This window comes from Chrysoperla carnea, chromosome 5 (assembly GCF_905475395.1).
Source record: "Chrysoperla carnea chromosome 5, inChrCarn1.1, whole genome shotgun sequence".
NCBI lineage: Eukaryota > Metazoa > Arthropoda > Insecta > Neuroptera > Chrysopidae > Chrysoperla > Chrysoperla carnea.
Genome location: NC_058341.1, coordinates 66,636,400 through 66,661,205, shown reverse-complemented (window position 1 = coordinate 66,661,205; position 24,806 = coordinate 66,636,400). Strand labels below are relative to the sequence as shown.

Here is a 24,806-nt window from a genome sequence, read left to right as displayed (position 1 = left end):
TCCTTGTTATATATGTTCTCGCATGATAGGTTTAGTCATGTTAATTTTCCAAAACAATTCTGATCGTCCGGCTACATCATTGATTTTTTTGTTTCTTAAATTTTAAATCTGTTAATTTTAACGAGTTTGATAGTGTTTTTTCAGCTTTTTATTAGCTTACTTTTCAACAGATGTGGTTTGGAAAGTATGATCTTTTATACCTATGTTGATTCTTACTTCGTGTTCATACCAAAACGTTTGGACATTGAATGAAAGGAGAGTTTCTGTTTTTTATTTGATAAGTAGCTTCATATCCGCCCGCTTCGCTAAGGTAAAGATTGGTAACACCACCGCGTTACAGCGTTCACCTCCCTTGTTGACTTATCCTCCTTCTAAAACACTCGAAATAATGGTATGGATTGTTTTACACAGGTAAAATATATGTACAGTTTTCAATTTTTTTTTATTGAAAAATAGTCATAATTTATTGAGTGTATCAGAAAAGATGGCCATGAATTGTATTGGGTTTAACATTTTTACAAAAATCTTTAATTTATGAATTAAAATGATGCGTATAGATGGCGCAATAAAATGTCAGATTAAAATTAATTTTTTTTTTTATAAATATATATCTTTATAAATTATAGCTAATGTATCATTCTTACAAACAACCAACCTTACTTTCACACTTATAATATATAGAGAGGATAGAGACAGGGATAACCGTTTTATCAGGAATTAATTATATTTGAGTAAGGTTTCGTATGATGGCCAGTTTATCAAAAAACTGGCTTTTTGAAAAACTTTTCATTTTCTATCTTTGGCAGTATTACTGAGAAATTGGTCATAATAACTAAAAAATTATGACCATTTCGGGACAAACAGTGGTTGACTTTTTCAAATCCCGATCATCGCAATTTGGGGTGCTAGAAAAATGGATCTCGATCATGAAATATTTAACTCCTAATAGAAATGGCAGGATTAGGATCACTATTTAAACTCTCAATACTGCTGCTAATAGGGGTGCTAAAAAAAGTGAGCTGATTTTACCTTATAAAATTTTAATTCTCTTCAACAAAAATTTTATAAGCATTACAGTGTAGGTTATATTAGGGTATATTGGCTGTCCACGAAGGACACACTTAGGCTATAGAGCCCATTGTGATACCATATTTGTATTTTACTACATTTCCGCTGATAATTTATTTATCAGCTCCTCCAAGTGTCTCCATTGTCAGAGGCTGAATGCACCTCGTTCATGCATATACCATGCACTACACCCGCTCATCACAACTATTAATTAAATTAATTTTATTGCGACGGCCGGAATCGAACCCGCTACCATAAGCATACCGCGGACGGAATTGGTTACGCCACAACCAACTGATATAATAGGGCGACGTTATCATTAAAATCGAAGTTGTACTTGTTGAAAATAATTTTCATTGCATTCCAAAAACTGTTTATGTATTTTGATAAAATGTAAATAATTTTTTTTACAACTGTAAATAATAATTTTTAAAATACATTAATCTTTTCATTTGTTGTAAACAACTGAAAAGTTAAATATCATAAACAACAAATTACTAAAACCATTCCATACAAAAATAAAATAATATCATTAAAACAACAAGAATTTTAAATGAGATAAAAACTTGTTTTATAAAATAAAATTTATGAGAAAAATAAGATACCTATTTTGCATATTTATTAAATAATAAAGATTTTTTTAAATATTTTTTAATATTAATAAAATATTTAAAAATCATTTGATTATATTTATTTAAAACAATTTCAACAACAAACATTGTATCATATTTTTATAGTTACTTCAACAATTAAATAGTTTTGTGTTATGGAGGAACTAAAAGTAAGTTTTTTAAATTGTTATTTTTTAATATAAATAAGCCAGTACCAACATTGGAATTAAATGGTGAATTTTTGAATTTTAATATTTTTTGGGACGTTGAATCCATTAATTGAAGGATCCATTAATTTACAAATTATATCAAATATTATTATTTCTCGACCCTGAATTGTGGTCGTGTGGTCGTTGCATCAGCAATTTACAAATTATATCAAAAATTAAAATAAAGTCATTCAATTGGGGAAATTGTTGGCCTTAAGATTTTTTTTAATCATTGTTTTACACTGAATCGAATGGAACTGATCTCGAAGCTGAAATATGGTTGACGATTAATAATTTTTCAAGTTCTTCTTTAAACCACTTGATGGTGTTGACGTCTTTTATGAAATTAAAGTTAACAAAATTAAAAGTTAACATAGTAAAAACATAAAAATTCACTATTTTATTCCAGGGCCCGAATATAAGCATAAATCGCTGCTTATAATAAAAATTATTTCATTAATAAAGAATTTGAGTATACTCTCAGAATTTGTATTATTTCATTTGAATGGCAGATTTGGCAGTGTCGACACTTACTCAAGGCGAATTGTGATATCCTACATGTAGGCCAGGGCTACTGCCTGCAAACTCAGCAGGAAAGTGTAAAAATCCTCGTCTGAAAAAGTTATAAATATAAAAGGTGTAAGCAGAAAAATATCTTCGTAAATTTTCGGTTCTGTTCGTCCACTTTCGTTAGTTTAATATAAGTCGTAATCTGTAAATTAAAAAAAACTTGTAATAGAAATATGGTTAAATTAGTTAAAATGAATTTAATTATTTAGATTATGTCTCTGCTCTAATATTTTCACTCTTAAACGTCATTCAATAATCACGTAATCAAACTATAAGGTTAACAGGTTACCAGAGATTCATAAGGTATAAATAACTCAAAATTTGGGAATCCAGGGCCAGCCAATAAATATTAATAAAAACTGCTCGACTACATTGTTTAAACCTTACTTAAAGAAGTTAAAAACAAATCTGTGCAATCTTGCCCACGGGGTGGGAGCCACCTCTTCTCAGTGGGTGGTCCGAGAATGACATCATGAATCGATAAAAAGATGAATTTTAAACAAACAAAAATTCATTTAAGCATATTTTAAAAAGCCAATACTTTCCGAGTTATTAACGATTGAAATTCGGGGTATTTAACGTCAAATAACTGAAAAATTTGCAGTTTTTTAAAGAAAATTTATCGTACACTTTTTTAAATACATTAAAAAACCATGAAAATTAGAAAAGTTTCAAGTCATTTGCATAAAAATTAACGAAGTTATAATGAAAACAAAGTTTCTCGTACCTTTCTAGGTACTATTTTTAATTAGCTAGTGCATTAAAAATAAATTACGAATATTTAACGCGGCAAATATTTTACGCATGTGCAAAACGCGCCACGCGACTTAAGATTTTCCGAACGGTTGATTCGAGTGTTGACGGGTTAAGAATGAAAAATCTAATTTGTTTGAAATAAAGAATGAAAAAATAAAAGAAGTCAAAAGAACATGATGCCAAAAAAATACTTGAGGGCCTACAACACACAAATAAAAAAATTATTAAAACTCAAAAAACAGAAAATTAGATTCACTCACATTCCAAGGCTACGGAATATCATACGGTATCAATTTTCGCAAGGTTTGAAAAAAAATTGGGTTTTGTGTGTTATTTTAAATTATTATAATTAAGGAACATAAATCTTTCCAGGGATAAACTTGAGTAATGTAAAAAAACCAATTTTTTTATATTTTTGCAACAGTGCTAACAGTCGAATAAAAAGTGATTGTTTAAAAAACACTAATATCTTGAGAACGAAAAGTCGCTTTTCGAAAAATCGCGTTTGTATAAAATAAACATCAAGTTAAAGAGAAGAAAGAAGGAAAGAAAAAAGTATAGGTTAAATGGTGGGTTCACACGATACCAACTTCACACAGACTTCTATAGAATTTTGTCTGCGCAACAAATCAGTGCAAACAAAAGTCGGTATGATAATAAAGTCTGAGTTAAAGAAGTCTGAGTACTAATGATAAGTCTGCACATACATTTCGTCATCATATTTACATGGACATTTTTACTCAGACTTTCAGTCTGTACAGATATCTGTACAAACAATAGTCTGTATCGTTTGATATTAAATTGTACGTGTGCGCGAAAAAATAAACTTTATAGCCAAAAACAAAATAAATAAGAGTTTGGAATTGATAATTTCTGAAATATTCGTTGGAACTTTTTTTATTGAATAAAAAGAAACATTTGTCACAATATATATTAAATATAACAATATACAGGATGTTAAGTTGGCTACATATAGAAAACTTGTTTATTATAAGGTTTGTCATCAGGGCCGGATTTAAATTTCTGCCGCCCTGGGGCGCTGAAGAAAATGCCGCCTTATGACTGAAATTTTATTTTATAGTTTTGATACCTTATTTAAAAAAATTAGAATAACTAATTAATTGCAGAAAATTTATTATGTATTACATATTATTTATTATTGTTCTTTTAAATTTAAATTAATTAGTGTTATTGGATAATTCTCCAATTTTAGGAAAATTCATTGATCAATTAAAGTTTCTGTTATCAAAAAGACATAGATAATTTGAAAATATTTTTAATTCTTCAAAAAAACTATATTTCTGGAATTTATCAATTCCAGAAAATAAAAATATCAAATTTTATTTTTGCAAACCTTTATGGAAATAAATTAAATAAACTATTTTAATAGTTTTCACTTAAATTTCCTATATTATAATATACAAAATTTGAAAAATAAAATGTTTATTTAAAAGAATTAGTTAATTACATATTGTATTGAAAATATTTTTTCACTTTCCAAATTTTGCCGCCCTAGAAAATTTGCCGCCCTGGGCACTAGCCCCGACTGCCCCTAGTGTAAATCCACCACTGTTTGTCATCGAATGTACAGGTTGCCAAAAATTGAGAAAGTTCGATAGGAATGTTAATGGTCGTTTAGAAAAGTAAACCATTTTGAACAGATAATAAGGGAAACGGTTCAATTCACGGTTCCCGAGATATGTAGGAGTGTATTTAAACAATTTTGTAAAAGAACAATTACATGTAGGGTACACGAAGGTGAATACCTTGGAGCAAAAACAAATTGATGTTTAGGAATTATTAACGACGATAATGTTTTGACCACTTCAATTTTATATTAAATTTTGTAAATTCTACTTATAAAATACGCCATCTGTTATCCAAATTAACCAGTCATAACATTCATACAGAACATTTATTTTTCATATATGACGTCACAATAGGGATTATTCATGAAATTTAAATTTGGTTCCAATATTTTTATTCCGTAACTGTATTGGCTGGACATTTCAACTAAACCATTATTTTAGTAATTAATTACTTAAAATTAATTAATAAAAGTACAAGTCAGTGAGGAAAATTCAAAATTTCTAAAACAGGAAATTCAAATTTGTTCTCTGTTGTCTTGTCAAATACTGTATGATATTAATTACTTACATTTTGTATGGTATTACATTGATTTCTATTATTCTATGGCTTTTTATTAGAAAACTTAATAAAAACGAATGTAAATTCTGTATTGTAAATTCATTTTTTTAAAGTGTAAATTATACATTGAACTGTCACCAATTGACAGATCACGTACTTATACGTCATCTACAGAGAGCGCGAAAAAACTGCGTTTAAATATCTCAAAATTATAATGTATTTTAAATATTTTTTACACTTAAATACAGCATTTTTAAGCAGTATTTATATTTTTTACTTTGTTATAACGGTGTAAACAATGAATTAAAAATATAAAAAAATACATGAATATTCTCTATTATTATTGTTGACATAAGTAAAAGCAGTTTTCTTCAATTCGTTTTTGCCTCCACGTATCCACCTTCGCGTTCCACACATGTAATTGTTCTTTTAGAAAATTCGTTAAATACACTCCTCCATATCTCGGGAGTCCCTTATTATGTTTTCTAAATGGTCCACATTTCTAAACGACCATTGACATTCCTATCGAGCTTTTTAAATTTTATGATACCCTGTATAGTCGATGTCAAGACTGAATAGCTGAATGTTATATTATTTCGAAAGCAGAGATTTTTATAAAAAGTAAGTTTTTTTCGTAAAACTTATAATAAACAAGTTTGCTATAATATGTAGCCAACTTAAGTAGACATCCTGTATGTTAAATAAAAGTGTACATTGCAAAAAAATAAAAATTAGTTTTTTTAATTATTTACAAACTTAAATCCTCGTTTATCTTCGAGAAATATTATTTATTCTCTTAATAAATATATCAGAATTTATTAACTTATATCTTACATATAAAAACAATATGTAACACAGTGCAGCGAAATTTATAATTAATATATTCCCTTTTTACTTAAAACTGTATACAGTGTGTCGCATTTAAGATGAAGACACCCTCACACTTTCGTCATTTTAGGAATATCGATTTGAAAATTTGCACAGTCATACCGAGGGATGGATCACATTTTTTAAGATATTTAACCGAAACCTGAACCTTAACCTCAGCCTAATACAAATTGTCAAATAGGACAAAGTCTGAAAATTTTACCTAGCGCCAGAGATTGTTAAAGATATCGAAACAAATTATTAGAAAAAGTTGCTTAGAATGTTTTTACATTATTTTGGTCTGCCCTCAAAATTATTACAAGTTTATTGAAATATTTGAATACATAACACTATTAAATTATCAATTTGTCCAGTTTTTACCTTCCATAGTTATAAAATTAAAAAATAATCTTGTAATAATTTTGAATAAAGACCAAAATAATGAAAAATTCAAAATGCGAATTTGGTCATGAAAATCGGTATATGGGATAAAAAAATATTCTAAGAAACTTTTTCTAATAATCTTTTTCGATATCTCTAACGATCTCTGGCGCTAGGCAAAACTTTAAGAATTTGCCCTATTTGTCAATTTATAGTAGGCTGAGTTTAAGGTTCAGGTTTCTGTTAACTATCTTAAAAAATGTAACCCCCACCTTGTATGACTGTGCAAATTTTCAAATCGATATCCTTATAAATGAAGAAAGTGTGACGGTGTCTTCATCTACGACACACTGTATAATAATAACATATATGACCTACAACGCTGTGGCTTAAAAAAAACACCCATTTTTATGCCAACATAATGTCTAAAACCAAAATTCTGTGTAATTATTGTGTCGTAATATTTTTTAAGTATATTTAAATTTCCATCCAAAGAAATAAAAAAATTAAAGTATTTTTTTATAAACAAGGCAACAACAGTCATAAAATAAATAATACTTTTATGGTTGCCTACTAAAAACTTGGAAAATTGTTAAAAATAATTTTTTTTAACAGACAAATACACATTATCTCGGAGAGTAGTTCTCATAAATTTTATTATTAATAAAACTACTAAATATAGAGAGGTTCGTATAATATTTAGATGTTATGTCACACAAATTTCTTCCCCCCCGTCATTGTTATAGGTGGTCTTATTTATAAACCCCCCCCCTTGACAGGCAACTTAGCAAAGCAACTTTTCCCAATTCAATTGAAAATAAGCTCATAATAAGCCGCTGTTTAACGAAAAATTAACCGGGTAAACAGAAAAATTTCCTCTTTTTCTTCAACAGAAAAAAATGATTTTCTATAACTGAAAAACTTGGCATACACCAATTATAAAGTGAAAAATAGAAACGTATTGAAATCACTACGGTGGCGCGTGCGGTGGCCCTTGCCAAAGGTCTCGCAGACAACTAACTAGAGCTGTAGCAAACCGTATGTGCCATAGAGGCAATAACATAGAGCCGTAAAGTGGACATCCAAACGGTTATTGAGAAAGAGCAAAAAAAGAGGCGCATATAGCTGTTGTCAATTATGCGTCAATGTTATATGTTGTCAAAATATTTTCGTTTCCAAATAAAACAACATCGTTCGGTAACGCAATCCATTCACTAAAACGGTCGTACGAGCATCATTTTCGATAAAATATGGCCATAAGACCGCCACTCCAAAAACGGCAACAAACTATCACTCGATGTGTATGACCCCCAGATTCGACAGATGTGCTTATTCACGTACCCGGAGAGTTGGAAATGAACCTCATCACTGAGAATAATTTTGTTTGAGAATTTTTGTAATGAATTTTCACTATTTCAATGCATTGTGCTAGTGTGTATTGATGCATATCGGAAAAATTTATAGTTTTTCCTTCTCAAGCGTTATCGAATTTGCTGTTTTAGTACCACAAAGAAAGCAACGACTGACCATTTTTTCGATGACTGACTTTTTTTAAGAGGCTTTGTGATATTTTAGGTTAAGTATATTTTAAATATTATAGAAATAATAATATTTTCAAAATTTTCATATTTATAGGAACAAAAATATTCAAAAAAGGTTATTCTAATTAATTTCTTCAATGAAAGTCATATGCAGTAAATTAAAGCTGGCTGATTTTTGTATGTGTTTATACAATAATTCAAAATACTTGCACGGTAACAGGCTGCGAGACAAAGAGGGAAGAGCGCCCTTTTGTTGATCTCTTTTTCAGCGGTCAAGAATTCATTTATTCCGTTTCCAACAACTTTAAACCTCTAGGTTATTACCTCTATGGTATGTACCGAGTACTGAGTAACGGGTACGCTATCTAGTACCAAGTACTGAAACGTTTTTCACGAATTTATCTCGTTACTAAAATTATTTTATTTAAAATGTATTCGCTCCGTGCGTGAGTTTCGTTTCCATGGTAACGATACACTACTTTAATTATGGAATTGTATGGATGCATATATAATTGTATGGATTGCATTAAAGACTTACATTTAAAATTTAATATTCTTGTCTCACAAATTTAAATAAATAATTATGATAATTTACATTTGAAAAATAATATTTGTTCAACTTAATTTCTTATTTTCACAATTTTTAATGCATTAATTTTAATTAATTCGTGTTTTTCAATAATTTTAATTTGACATTTCTATTATATTAACATGTAAAGAATTGCAAATTAGTCATAACAGCCCCCTTTAACTCCAAAATTTTTCACTTAAAGCGCTGGCATCGATTTTATTGTCCCCTACCATGACTACGCACACAACGAATACACTTTGACTTATATACCTACAGTTGAACCACAACTGACATACAATTTTAACAATTGAAATTTTATTAGGTAACATGTAACAAAGTACTTAATGAGTAACGTAACGATACGATTATAACGGGTACTTATTTTAGTAACTAATACATACTCAATTTCTCAACTACTCAAGAAGTACAACTAACGGTAGGACAGCGAGCAGTACTCGCCGACGACTTAAGCCGATTAATTTTATAAATACCGTAACGCCAGTAAAATCTTAAAAAAAAAAAAAAAAAAAAAGTGTTAAAATCACAAAACGCGATGTAAAGCTACTTTTTTGGTGTGCTATTTGGACCCCTTAGGAGAGTGTGAAACCACGTTTTGCAAGCAAAAAAAAAGTTGTGCTCCTGCGTAATACGTGAAAAACTGCCAAATTTTTTACTTTTTCAGTTTTTGCAGCTTAAATCAAAAACTATGAGCTTTTGACATTAGTTGACACTATCATTTTGAAAGTATACTAAATTTGAAACAATTGAAGCCAATCCACAGTTCCGTATGTCTTAATAGTTTTTGGGAAATGATACTTGAAAAATTTGAGAAATACAAAAATTGTGAGTTTTGCTTATATGGTAAACCGTACAAGATAGAACAAAAGTTTAAATGTAAAAAATGTTTCTTATACCGAAATAAACATTGTTTGAAAAATTTTTTCGTAAACATCATTGTTTTCTCATGCAGGGGCAAATTAAGGCAAAACTTTGGTGTCCATTTTCTCCAAAAATATAAAAATAGAAAGATGAAAATTTGTAGGTAGTTTCAACATGCGAGCTTTATGAAAATTTATGAAAAAAATCAAAAAAAGTTTTCTAAAACATATTTCGAAAAATTAGGATTAGATACAATTATAACACTCACATGTGAATTCTTTGAAACTTTGATATATTTTATTATTTGACAATAGTACATATATCAACCAAGACTTTTATTTATTCAATTAATGTTTTTGTTTTCAGTACTTATCAGGCTTTGGGTCAGAACTACAGTCCGAACATCCAGATTATCCAAACGCATTACCTAAAAATCAAAACAGTCCACAGCAATGCCCTTATGGTTTATATGCAGAACAATTATCTGGAACAGCATTTACTGCGCCTCGAAATGAAAATCAGCGGTCATGGTTATATCGAATCCGACCATCAGTAATGCATCAACCCTATAAACCAGTCAATCATCGTAATTTAACAAATAATTGGAACGAACAATATCCAGATCCAAATCAAGTTAGTTTTGGTTGATTTTTATATTACGAGGATAAATCTTACAATCGTTTAAATTACGTATTCGTATTTGCGATTATCAATTGAATTTATAATTTTTATTTTGAACCGAAGCCATTAATCGACATGATTCACAGTGGATACCAATTACCTGACCTGATTCAAAACTTCATTCTAACTTAAATGGGATTTTTTTTTTGTACCTCCACCTATCGGGTCATTTTTTTATATAAAATAAAGACATCAAAATCTACATCTATCTTGGTGTCGCTGGAAAGTTTGAGCATTGCTATTGGCCAAATAGGCAATAGGAATCCATTTCTGAGGTGATTTTTTACGTATTAAACGATTTACGATTTCGAAGTCAGAATTCCGATATATTACTCCCTCTTGGAGTAATTCGCCCTCTATTGGTAAAAACCAGCAATATTTTCTAAATATTCGAAAAATGGACCAAAAAGGTATACTCAGAGGCAATTCGATTCCGCAGGCACAAAACAACAATATTCTGTATATATTCAACAAAATTGGTCAAAAAAGTATACTCGATGGGTTTCGGGGTTGCTGATCGTGATTCCGAAGTCTGAATCCCGATACTATCCCTTCCTGCCACAGCCATGTTCTATAAATATTTAAAAAAATTGGCCAAAAAAATTTAACTAGGGGTTTTTGGGGTCGCTGATCGCGATACCGAAATCATAATTCTATAAACTTTGACAAAATTATGAATTATGTCAGAGGGAGAGGAGTATATCAGAATTCGGAATCGTGATCAGGGGACCAAAAAATCCCCGAGTATAATTTTTAGCATATTTTTTTGATATTTAAAGAGTATTTCTGTTTTGAACCAGTAGGGGTGAATTACCCCAGGAGGGAAGCAGTATATCGGAATTCTGGCTTCAGAATCGTGATCAGTGATCCCTAAAAGCCCTTCTAGCCCATTTTGTTGAATATTTTCAGAACGTTACTGTTTTGAACCAGCAGTGGATGAACTACGCCAGGAGGGGGAGTATATTGGAATTCTGACCTACGGAATCATAATCGATAGTCCCGAAAACCCCTGAGTATACTTGCAAATCCATTTTGTTAAATATTTTAAAACTTTCAAAAATCACCTCAGAAATGGATTCCAATAATTTTCCTATTTGGCCAATAGCAATAGCAAAAGTTTCTAGCAGCACGAAGTTAGATTTTAATCTATACACCTTCCAGAACATTTTTTAAAAACTTGGTTGAGGTAAAAAAAAAATTCCTCATTTTACACATTTTTCGCCTAAAATGATTAGTGTATTATACCATCTAGACATATAAATATCACAAGTATGACAGAATACATCCGTTTAGTAATGCATCTAAGCGAGAGGTATTATATACATGTGTTGTAAGACTACAGATACGATACCACAGATCTTCTGTTGTATGCATGCAGAGAGTGGGAGTTTTGTTGCATACTTACTAGTTGTCTGCAACTAAAAAACTCCCAATCTCCAAGCGTCTTCCAACTAATGTTCAATACACGTATATAATACCTCTCGCTTAGATTCATTATTAAACGGATGTATTTTGTCATACTACAGATATGTATATGCCTAGATGGTACAAACACACATGTTATAGTAATAATGATTTTAGTATGAAATCTCCTAACCGCTGACAAATTAAAAAAAATTTGCATGTAGTCCTGTCCAAAAATCAGAGCATGTTAGATAAAATTATGTTTTCTGCTTCATCGACAACACTAACATTGGTTAGACCGTATTTTATGTAAAAATGTATCACTTAATTTTTTTTTAACTGGTCAACTTTTATTGTATTTTTAGATGCGTTGGAAACCATTTGATTTACCAGATGATAATACCCAAATAGATTTTGTTAGTGGTTTAAGTACAGTTTGTGGAGCAGGTGATCCAAAAACTAGACATGGCGTAGCTATTCATATTTATAGTTGCAATATTTCAATGTCAAATTCATGTTTTTATAATTCCGATGGTGATTTTTTAATTGGTATGTAACTCTTTTTAGGCAAGCTGCTATCTGATAGATTTTTAGAGGAGTCACTGAAGCTTAGAATAACTTATGTTGCCAGTTGTTTCTATAAAGTGCAATAACACCTTTCATATATAATCTCTGAATAATCAAACAGATTTTTGGTATCATTATTTCATTTATCAATGATGATAACTGTAATACTGAAACAAAGAAGAGCCCACTGTCTATTTTTATTTTGAGTAACTCACCCAAATTTTTTATATGTAAGTATTTTGAGCTACTGATCACGATTTTTTGGGTGGATACATATTCAAATTTTATTTTAGTTGTTATATACAAACAAGTGAAAACAAGCAATTAACTGAGTTAAATGTTGAAATACTATGAATAAGCAGTGTTCATTACGCAATCGTTTGTTATTTTACATCATGTTAGTAAAGAAAGATAGCCATTCTTACACACAGTGTAATAAGAGTACCTTTTTTGTCACTTCCTCAGGGAACACATTATCTGCTATAAACAAACTCTCTGTCTATCACGAATCCCTATGTATGCTTAGATCTTTAAAACTACGCAAAGGATTTTGATTCGGTTTTTTTAATAGATAGAGTGATTAAAGAAGAAGGTTTGTATGTATAATACATGCATAATGTAGTAGAGTAAGGGGTAGGAATAGGGATTGAAAGGGTGTGTTTCAAAAACTTAAAAAGTTATGCATCGATTAAGCTCAACTATTAATTAGATATACAATCAGGTTCAAGGATTGTTTTATCTACTTTTAACCTTCGGGGGGTGGAAAGGTGGAGCCAGAAAGTGGGGGTGAATAATCTAATATTTTCAAATATACTCAAGTGGGATATCAAATAAAAGTTCATGACGAGTACATTGCAAAACTATAACCCCTTCGCAAGGGGATATGGGGGGGGGGAGGGGTGAGAGTGGAGGTAAGCTTGATACAATACAATACATACATATATACATAGTTTGCATACCCAATTGCATACCTAATTTCCGCCTTCACGGGTAAACAGTGATGTTAACGGTTAACGGTTTACAAGACCCACTTGACCTACATTGCTCAGTTACGCAGTCTATTTCACATTTTACGTCCTAAGCACGCTATTAAAATTTCAGCTTGATCTTTTCGTTTTTAAGATATCGAGTCCACAGACGGATAACCGTAAATGGACTAATAAAGTGATTTTATGAACACATTTACCAAAATTTTATTCGTAGCATCGATATTTTTAAGCGCTCTAACTTGGGACTAGACTTAGTATACCTTGATATATTTCATACATGGTAAAAAGATTTGTTTCTTAAATAATTTAAATAATTCAGTTATAAGCCGGGATGCATTGGAAAAGTTGGAAAACATATTTATAGGAACCCTAGGAACATTCAGCCAACTTAATCTAGTCATAGGAGAGTATAGGGCACCAGCGGGGGGTACATGTAGCCCAAAATTTTTTTAAATGCCTCTTTTGGGTGAAAATTGTCACCTAGAAGGTATTTTTGGCCACTGAATACAAACCCGATGTCTGATTACACGGATTCTGCCACGCTTCTGTCATCCGTCTCAGAAAATCGTGCCATATTTGACCAGAAATTTCACATTTTTGGCACAAAAACGGCAAAGTATTTATCGCCCGAACTCTGCTCTAGAGGGTATTTTTTTCACTATCACGTCTTTTAAGCAGTAACTACTAATTAAATATTTTTTTCTGAACATGAAAATTGTGTGTGTGATTTTTGCCGTTTTTGTGTCAAAAAAGTGAAATTCTTGGCCAAAATCGGCACTATTTTCGTAATACGAGACAGAATCCGTAGAATCTGACATCGTATTCGTAATCAGCAACGAAAAATACCTCCTAGAGCAGAGGAGTTTGGACAATAAAAAATACTTAGGTTCTCGTTTTCTCGTTTTTGTGCCAAAAAGTGGAATTTCCAGTCAAAATGGCCCGATTTTTAGAAGACGAGACAGAATCAGTGGATTCCCATTCATTGACCTAAAATACCTACTAGCCAAAATAAGCAATTAAACAAAATTTCGGGCTACACGCTCCCCCCACGGAGCTCTATGCGCCTCTATGATTAGGTTAAGTTGGACTAATGTTCTTTGGGGTCCTATGAACACGCTACAAAAAGTTTCTTAATAAATGAAGGCGGGCTTATAAAGTGATTTGTGACATTATTGGCACCTTTTTTTCAATATTCCGATTTCTTTCAATTTAAATACGAAAAAAGCATTGAATATTTATATTTGAATTTAGTTAGTACCGAAAAAAGCTTTTTAGGAGTAGCGACTTCCAAAACCCTTTCCTTCTTTTTTCTAAAAATTGCAGACCCTACGCGATTTCTCCAAATTCTAAAGTTCTAAAAATTTTTATGCAAACTGATTGAAAGTGACTTTTAATTAATAAAAATGTTGTGACTTTTTATTGGCACTTTTTGGCATTTAATTTGTACGAAAGAAATATTGAAAAAATGGATTGTATGAGCATTCTGCTGCGTTATGACCCATTTTTGAGTAAATATTATCCTGCATAATTACCCGTTTTTTTGAGTATGAAGATAGGAAGGCATTATTTCGATTATGTCCTCCTGGATCGTCACTTAAAACAAAACTAACAGGCGAAAGCTGTTATGACACTTTACTGCAACAACTTCGTGTGCCGTATACTAAACTTTTGTCAAACCCTGAAATACTAAATAAATAATTGCTTGTTATTATAATTTTTGTGTTACAGTTCCACAAAAAGGTGATTTACACATTACCACAGAATTTGGAAAAATGGACGTCAAACAAAATGAAATATGTGTTATACAACAAGGAATCAAATTTTCTGTCGATATTACAGAGCCATCACGTGGTTACATACTCGAAGTATTTGATAATCACTTTCGATTACCTGATTTAGGACCAATTGGAGCAAATGGTTTAGCAAATCCGCGTGATTTTTTAATGCCCACAGCCTGGTTTGAAGATAATGAAACACAATTTGAAATCTATTCTAAATTTCAAGGCCATTTATTTGTGGCCACACAAAATCATAGCCCATTTGACGTTGTGGCATGGCATGGAAATTATGTTCCATATAAATATTGTTTGGAACATTTTAATGTTATCAATTCTGTATCATATGATCATTGTGACCCGTCAATATTCACGGTACTTACGTGCCCATCAACAAAACCAGGAACTGCCATTGCTGATTTTGTAATATTTCCACCAAGATGGTCAGTTCAAGAACACACATTTAGACCACCATACTATCACAGTAAGTTTGATTATACATTTCCTAATTTTTTTACTGATTTCGATGTCATTAAGAGTTTTTATCCGATTAGCGTCATCTTCCTCCTTCTTTATATCGAAATGTCAAGTTTTTTCATGGCTTTAAGATTTTGTACAACTTTACAGTCTCTCCAAGAAGAGAAAGAGGATTTAAAATTAGTACTTGCATTTGCCAACTCTTTTTTCGCCGTTGATTTACAAATTCAGGGGTATTTAAGCCTTGCGCACTTCTACACTTCCTCCAAATTCGGTAGAGTTCTGGAATTTTATATGCAAACTGAGTAAATATAAATGGAGCGCCTTTTGGGAACATTATTTCTGCAATCAACATGTTCCACTCCCTTTAAAATAACTATTTCATGTTTAGTGATTTTTAAAGCTTTGTGTACCTGCATTTAAGATGAAGACACCCTCACACTTTCGTCATTTATAGAAATATCGATTTGAAAATTTGCACAGTCATACCGCGGGATGGGTCTCATTTTTTAAGATATGTAACCGAAACCTTAACCTTAAACTCAGCCTACTACAAATCGACAAATAGGGCAAATTCTTTTAATTTTGTCTAGCGCCAGAGATGGTTAGAGATATCGAAAAAAATTATTATAAAAAGTTGCTTAGAATATTTTTTTATGCCCATATACCGATTTTCATGACAAATTTCATGTGATGATAATCGGTGTATGGGTATAAAAAAATATTCTAAGCAACTTTTTCTATTAATCTTTTTCGATATCTCTAACCATCTCTGGCGCTAGGCAAAATTTTAAGAATTTGTCCTATTTGTCAATTTTTAGTAGGCTTAGTTTAATGTTCTGATTTCGGTTACATATCTTAAAAAATGTGACCCACCCCCCTGTATTACGGTACAAATTTTCAAATCGATATTCCTAAAATAACGAAAGTGTGAGAGTGTCTTCATCTTAAATGCGACATACTGTATATGTTTGTGCGAATTAATTGTGTGATGAAAGTGGGTGAAGTGCCTGAAGATAGAGGATCCCATGTGTTGAAATTGATCTGAATATGAAGTTGAATTTGAAATATACGGGGTGTTCCAAACCACCCGTCCAGGCTGATTATTCTGAATAGTTTTCAAAAAAAATTGAAACGAAAAAACACGTATCAAATATTTTTTGAAACTCTATCTAACCATACCAAAAACACCCTCCACCCTCAACCCCTGTTAGGGGTAGGGGGTGTAACTTGAAAAAATCAAATGGAAACCCCTATTTTTTTCTGCAGATTTGGATTCTTCAGAAAAAAAGACAAACATTTTGTCTAAGAAATTTTTCCCGATTTTCGGTAGATCACGCTACAATCGACAAAAATCGTTCTTTTAGATTTGGCATTAGAATTGCAGTTCAAGTGAAGGCGAGAAAAGTTTTTTGAGTCGAGAATAGTTATTTTCAATTTTGTTTTTGTTTTTTTGAAGAAAAGACTATTCTGTTTTTGTTTTTCATATTTTATTATGATTTAGAAAAATTATTTTTGTAAAAATGTTTTTTTTTTATTTTGGAAAGTCTGAAAAAAAATTAAATCTAAAATGATTCATATCTAATTCTTTCTAAGAGCTTTATTTAGCATCCTCCCAATTGTCTAGTGGTTTACCTCAATTACTGCAATTCGACATTTTCGCTTCTCTTTTATTTTCGTTGAATTTCTAACTTTTGTGTTGCTTTTGTTTTGTTTTTGTTTTGGTTCTGTGTGTTTGTGTTTTTATTTTTTTTTTTACTTTTTCGTTTTGAATTTTGTCATTGAACGGCGCAATTCTTATGCCAAATCTAAAAGAACGATTTTTGTCGATTGTAGCGCGATCTACCGAAAATCGGGAAAAATTTCTTAGACAAAATGTTTGTCTTTTCTTCTGAAGAATCCAAATCTGCAGAAAAAAATAGGGGTTTCCATTTGATTTTTTCAAGTTACACCCCCTACCCCTAACAGGGGTTGAGGGTGGAGGGTGTTTTTGGTATGGTTAGATAGAGTTTCAAAAAATATTTGATACGTGTTTTTTCGTTTCAATTTTTTTTGAAAACTATTCAGAATAATCAGCCTGGACGGGTGGTTTGGAACACCCCGTATACTAGCGTCAGCAAATGAGTGACTAGAATACAACATATGCGTTGAACGGTTTTATTTAGTTTCCAGCCCCTCACTCTGAGGCGCTGTTTTACGCCATAAATTTTATTTTACGCCATATATATCCTCTTAACTCTCTAAAGCCCCTATAAGTAATAATAAATTATTATTAGAAGATTGAGAAAAATAGTTTTTTACATAATTATTTCGATAAAAGAAAGACTTTGTTGGTGTCACAGAATTTTAAAAGAACAAAATAACCATCTCAACAAAAAGAATCTTAATATATATATAATAGGAAGCTCTAACGAGGGGATAAAATGACATGAATAGTGGATCTCTGATAATCGCATTAGTATTTTGAAATTGAAATATCAAGTTTTATCACGACTCACGACCAATGATATATTATTTTTATGTTTTTAACCTAAACCCAATAAATAATCGCATTTTGGATGAAAAAATTTTTCAAGTAGAACATTTTTTTCTCAGGAAATTGTATGTCTGAGTTTATGGGCTTAATAAAAGGTCAATATGAGGCAAAAACTGATAGTTTTACAGCTGGTGGCGCTAGTTTACATTCAATGATGACTCCTCATGGACCAGATACCACGTGTTTTAAAGGTGCATCAACAGTCAATTTGAAACCAGAAAAAATTGCTGTTGGAACAATGGTATGTACACTTTCGTTTAGAGCTTGAGAGAGAATAATAAACTTATCTATAAATGGGGCACGTACGTAAATCGTAAATTGCGATATACCTGCATTGGGAAACATGGGCAGATAGATAGGTAGCGATGGGTCTATCAACCGCTTTGATCTACATTTCGATTACCTGTCTTCTATCAGGGTTAATATATACGACTACAAAATTTTTCAAAATTCCTGCGGATATGTAATCATGGGGGGAGGTTAGTCGATACCCTATCTGTCAATAAGATCCAAGATTAGACCCTTTAGACCCATTAGAAAAAAATACTCTTAATACTGCTATTTGGCAGCTAGTTTCGACTCCCTTCCAGGTGCAAATATTTCTCATTCTGAAGGGAAATATCCTCACATTATCCATAACTTCACTCCCTGATTGGAGGTGCAAATATCTCCACTTCTATTGTGTCTGTAATGTCTAATCTTGTTGCAAATTAACTCATAGCTTTTTTTAAGAGATTTTGGAGGAGTAAGCAAATCCGAATGTTCGCAATAGTTAGCAATATTTCATGAATCTATCCAACCTTATTTTATTCATTTTGATCTTATAAAACATATTACGTCATGAGTACGCTGTAAAAGCTTGATATCTTTTTTCGTTTTTGAGTTATCGTGTTCACAGACGGACGGACAACCGAAAATGGACTAATTAGATGATTCTATGAACACGTATACCAAATTTTTTTTCGTAACATCAATATTTTTAAGCGTTACAAACTTGGGACTAAACTTAATATACTATGTATATTTCATATACACATGGTATAAAAACCGCATCCCAATCCATCTCACTTTAGAAATTTTAAAGTTAAAATGCTTAATTTCCTCGCCGAAGTAAAACATAGACACAATTTTTAAAAATTATTTATATATTTGTTTAAATTATTTGAAATGGAATGTCATCTAAAGCTTTCTAAGTTATAGGTACTAATTTCATCAAAGAAATTGAACATCGACCTTTGGGTAATTGTTGATTATTAATAGCTTGTATTCTTTTTGATTGTAGGCGTTTATGTTTGAGAGTTCATTGAGTATGGCCGTTACAAAATGGGGTGCTGAAATATGTCAAAAATTAGATGCAGAATATTATAAATGTTGGCAGACATTAGAGAAAAATTTTAACAGAAGCTTAAATATTTAATCTCTAGTTGATGTATTTTAATAAAGCTGTAATAATAATAATAAATAAATAATAATGTAAAAATATTTAGGTTCGGTACAATAAAAGACCCTGATTAATTCTTGCTTATTTTAAAACATATTATTTATTTTTAATAAAAACATAAATATCGCAAAATCACTACATAGTATAAAACAAAGTCGCTTTCTCTGTCCCTATGTCCCTTTGTATGCTTAAATCTTTGAAACTACGCAACGGATTTTGATGCATTTTTTAATAGATAGAGTGATTCAAGAGGAAGATTTATATGTATAATAACATCCATTAAATAGTGGAGAAGTACTGCTATTTTTGAGGTTTCTAATGTGATGTCGTAAATAATTACATTTTTTCCGCATACATTGCAAACGCAGGCTGGACCCTACGAGTTTTATCAAAATAATGTACTAAGTATTGTACACATTGAAAAGGTCTACAGAAACAGATAACCCACAATAACTTTTTTTATGGATAACCCACAATTTACTTTTTACGACAAATAATGGCTAATTTTCGAAGCGATTTTTAAAAATGTAGTGTATGAATTTAGATATTCCAAAGATAGCAGGAAATCTTCATGAGGGAAAGGGGGATTGTTTTACTCCAAATTTAACGCGTGCGGGCCACGGGCAGTAATGAATAAATCAAAACTACTGGATCGATTTCAATCACATAGGCTATATATTTTATACCCGTGCGAAGCCAGAGCGGGCCGCTATGTTTTTATATACAACGTTCACAATTTTTCTGTAGTGTATTTAGTATCAGCATTGCACCCGTGCGAAGCCGGGGCGGGTCGCTAGTTAATTTATAATGTAAGATAGACATTATTATCGAATTGCCGAAGGAAATGGAGCTATTGCTTTTGTGCTGATGATGGTATTTTGAAAAAATTTCTTCAAATGTGCATCGATCCTGATCCTACCTAATAGATGTCAAAAATGGCCATCGTTAAAATTTATATATATATATATATATATATGTTATGTATGTATACAGATCATTTTAATCTGGAATGGCTAATAGTTCTTTTTGTAGTTAACAAATCAAAAAATAACTTAAACAAAAGTTGCAGAGTTTGATGGGTGACATCAGATTGGACATAGTTCTTCGGATTTCTTTACTGGCCAATTTAGATCCTAAACGGTAAGAAATAGAATAGCATTTTAAATTAGAAAATTGATCCTCATAAAAAAACTAACATTTTTCATATAAACCATTTTTTCGAAAATCGGCAGTTTTCGGAGGAAATGCGACTTAAAAATATGTCATTATTGCATTTCATCGAAAGAAAGCACGCTAACTATGGAAAAATGCTTTAGCCAGTCAAGGGCAGTAGAGGACAGTCTCCTGTGTCCATGACTTTGACCAACAATTATCGATCAACTTTAAACGTATTTTCTTTCGATTAAATGCAATAATGTCAGTTAAATGTTAGAACAGAGCTGATCAGTCAGCCGAAGAATTTTTTTGGCCTGGCTCTCCAATTATTACTACACTTTTCCATATACGTAGTTGCTTAAGATACCAGGTTCATTGTTCATTATTTTCCATAGTTACTCAAGTATGCCAAACTCAATTTTCATACAATGCCTCCCCTCCTTAAAGATCTTTCGACCCGAAAGATTTTTTAAATCTTTTTCGTAAGGAGCTAGTTGGTTGAAATAGAGTATACACGTTTTTCCTTTTCCCTTAATCGGACGATATGATGCGTTCCTTTCTGTTTCTTCTCGTTGTGAAGTCATACCATATCACCACGCTCATAACCACCTTTCCTTCATTCAATCGCTAGACTGTTGGTTGTCAACGAAATCGATATCATTTTATGTTCGCACGATATCGGTCAGGGAAGAATTTAACTCGCCCGATTCGTAACGACTCAACCGAATGTGAATGAAATTCTTTTCGGATCATATGGCCGTTAATACGCTTCGATCGACACCTCAACGAAGTCGATATAATTTTTTGTTCGTGCAATATCAACGACGAAAAAAATGTCTACGAACACACACACACACACACACACACATACTTCTCCAAATTGGTGTCAGTGCCTTGTCATAACCATGAAACGTAAAGATATGTTCAAAATTTCGATTTCTAAAATCGGATCCATTGCCATAACTTCTTACACAGGGAAGTTTACAAAAAACTATGTAATTAATACCATGGGCAGTAGAAAAATAAAAATAATTTATCATCCTTTCCAAAAAAAGAACTGTTGGGCAGAGAAACTAACTGAAAAACTCCACACTATAAAACATTTCTGGTATTTACGTCACCTAATTACTTACTTAGTGAGTGCACTTAATTTAATTTTTATATTTTAAATTACATTTATTAGATCAAAAGTACTCGAGAAAAGCATATTTGCATACACAATATTTCGTAATGGATTTTTTGCTATAAATGTTTATTATATATTCATATAATTACTATACAGTTACAATTACTATACAGTTTGGCAAACATCTCGTTAGCCATTTATATGTAATATCCTAGCTGTGAACTATAGTTCGTACCCGCTTCGCTGGGCAACTTTAATTTTAAATACAAAGATCATTGTATTATAACCTTCACTTCCAATGCCGTCACTTACCCTTCCTTTGTTCACAATTTCGTCGATTTTATTATTTTTATGCGGAAACCCAACTTTAGGCAAAATTCTTAGCTGTACCCTTCCACGCTTCGCTGCCGTACATTATGGATGCATAGAAATAGAAGTATCTAGTAAATTTTATAAAATTTGATAAACCCCCGATAAAAGAGTTTTGTCGACGGAAGTGAAAACTTAAAACTTTGGAATAACTGTGTTCACGGTCTGGCATTCCGCTTTTGGCCTGACCTTCGGCCTTTGGCCTGACTTTCGGACTGGCTGGAGCCTTCGACAGCGGAGATCGCTTCGGTCGCATATAGCTCTAATAGATACCTATTCACAAATATATATATATATTTTTTTTTTGTAGGTTTTAGGGCAAAACAAATATATTTATATATATATATATATATATATATATATATATATATATATATATATATATATATATATATATATATATAGTTATTTAAGTACCTAAATCAACTAGTATTCAACCACTTTTATTGACCAAAATAAAAAATACCCCTACAAATTTTTACATTTAATTCAACTTATCGTTTCCATGGTAATGATACACTACTTTACTATATATTAATATTAATATATATTATATATTAATTAATTAATATATTTATATATTTATATAATTAATTATTTAATTAATCTTTTAATACAAAATGCTTTGTCCTAATTGACTGACGGATCAAGGCACAAGGCTGACTGACGGATCAAGGCGTGTTCTTTTAATGACGTAGGCACCCGATAAGAAATCATTTTCCGAAATTCTACCCCTAAGGGGTGAAATAGAGGATGAATTTTGTATAAAAATCCCTCATTTGTGAGTACACTTCTTAACCGATTTTAAAAATTCGTTCACCTATAGAATGCTACATTGTCAGCATGTTACATTAGCCTATATTTTATTTTAAAAAAATTAGGGTTCTATACCAAAAAATTAAAACCCATTAAATTTCGCCATTAAATGTTGACCCCTGTAATTGGTCTTAATTAGTTATAATTATTTATACAACCCGTTAAATTATCTATAAAGGCAAGCATGGCATCAGTATGTAATCGGGATTTTAAAAAATAGTTCAGAATTTAAAGAAAAATTTACCACCACAACACTGAAATATTCTAACTCTCAAATGTGACATGTTCCTATATGTTAAATATATATCTATGGGTAAGCAGTTATAGTTAGTCTGATGCATCCATACATCGTCACAAAATATTACTATACTAGGTAGTGTATATTTTTTTTTCGCAATTTTCTTACATTTAAAAATTTATCTGTGTCTATTTTTAAGAAATGGGCGCAGAGTTGGTTAACATCAATGGGAAATTAATAAACCTGATGATTGTGCCAATAATGGGGGATGGTGCATGCCTTTTCCGTACACTTTCTTATTTGTTGTACGGCACACAAGAACGCTCAATGGATATTCGTAAAGAAATTGTGCGTCATATGACGAAGAATTGAGATGAATTTGCTGGTATGTCTCATGACCCCGCCATGGCAAAAATCATGGGACAAAAGAAGAGTATAGGTACATTAGATATGTTACAACACTTTACATGGCGGTTTCTACGGGTTAGTTGCAAGCCGGTCAAATATATACCCATTTGTATTTGAAGTGCATCGAATTGCACCTGTTTGCCAAATTTGGTATAGAAAACTAACCCATCAAAAGGTTACATTTTTCTCAAGATCTTTCTAATGGTCACTTTGATGCTCTACACATATAAAACACTTTGTCCTGAATTTCGTAGAAACATGAAAAACGGGAAAAAACGTTTGTATGAAACAACGTGATTTCTTGGCCCAAACTACATCCAATTTTGTGTAAACATTCTTTAACAGAACTAACGGGGTTAAAAAGGGGTCAAGATAGTGAGGTCAAGAAAAGTGAGGGCTTTCGGTAATCTTTTTTTTCAAGTTTAAATTGCCTAGCAAAGGCGGGTATCTGCTAGTATATTATTATAATTGTATTGTATGGATTCATATATAAACATTCATCCCTTATTTCAAATCCTTACAACCGTTTTTCGCATTTAGTATATGCCCTTTCTCAGGCTCTAGACTATCTCTGTACCGAGTTTCATTTAAATCGGTTGAGTAGTTTAGACGTGATTGCGTAATGGACAGACAGACAGACAGAGTTAATTCCGCATTTATAATATTAGTAAGGATGAAGTAAGAAGAGTAAGGGCCCCCGCAGACTGCAGACTTTTTATCGGCCGATAGTTTGGTCGGCTTCTTAATCAGTATGGAGAGGAATGCATATGCGCACACTACAGCGATTCAGTATCGGCCGATAAAAAAGTTTGATGGGTTACCCGATTACATTCAAACAAATCTGTCGGCCAACTATCGGCCGACTGTTTAATCAGTATTGGCGCATACACGCCTGCGCATACATGCCGATTGTTTAGTCGGCCGATAGCTCAGTTAGCTCTGGCTCTTCCACAGGTATAGAAAGTCTTAAATTTGTATCCTCCTTCGCTATTGCTGGTCCAATTAGCTTGAAGAGTTCATTGAAGCTAGTAATGCTCATTCAATAATAGGCGGAAATTTTTTTCGGGTAATCAAGTAATTTGGAATGCATAGTGTAAAATTTTCCACTAACTAATCTATCACTGAGAATGGGATGCACCCGATACTCTCGGAATCTCTTGTTGATTTTCCTCCTCCGGAGTATGATGAGACCAATAATTTTCCTGGACAATATTTTCATTGTG

The 24,806-nt window shown here is 31.7% G+C and overlaps 1 protein-coding gene across 2 annotated transcripts; it reads left to right on the top strand.

Moving 5' to 3' along the window:
* The first annotated feature begins 1,756 nt into the window (after positions 1 to 1,756).
* LOC123299740 (homogentisate 1,2-dioxygenase) lies at positions 1,757 to 19,447 on the top strand. Of its 2 annotated transcripts, none has more exons than XM_044882067.1 (6): positions 1,757 to 1,849; positions 9,968 to 10,234; positions 12,052 to 12,235; positions 14,971 to 15,501; positions 18,090 to 18,271; positions 19,313 to 19,447. In XM_044882067.1, exons 1-6 carry the CDS (start codon positions 1,835 to 1,837, stop codon positions 19,445 to 19,447), a joined length of 1,314 nt encoding a protein of 437 aa, XP_044738002.1. In that variant the 5' UTR covers positions 1,757 to 1,834. The 2 variants fall into 2 exon arrangements, with proteins under 2 accessions (XP_044738002.1, XP_044738003.1); XM_044882068.1 differs by lacking the exon at positions 1,757 to 1,849 and adding an exon at positions 2,394 to 2,408.
* The last annotated feature ends 5,359 nt before the right edge of the window (positions 19,448 to 24,806 follow it).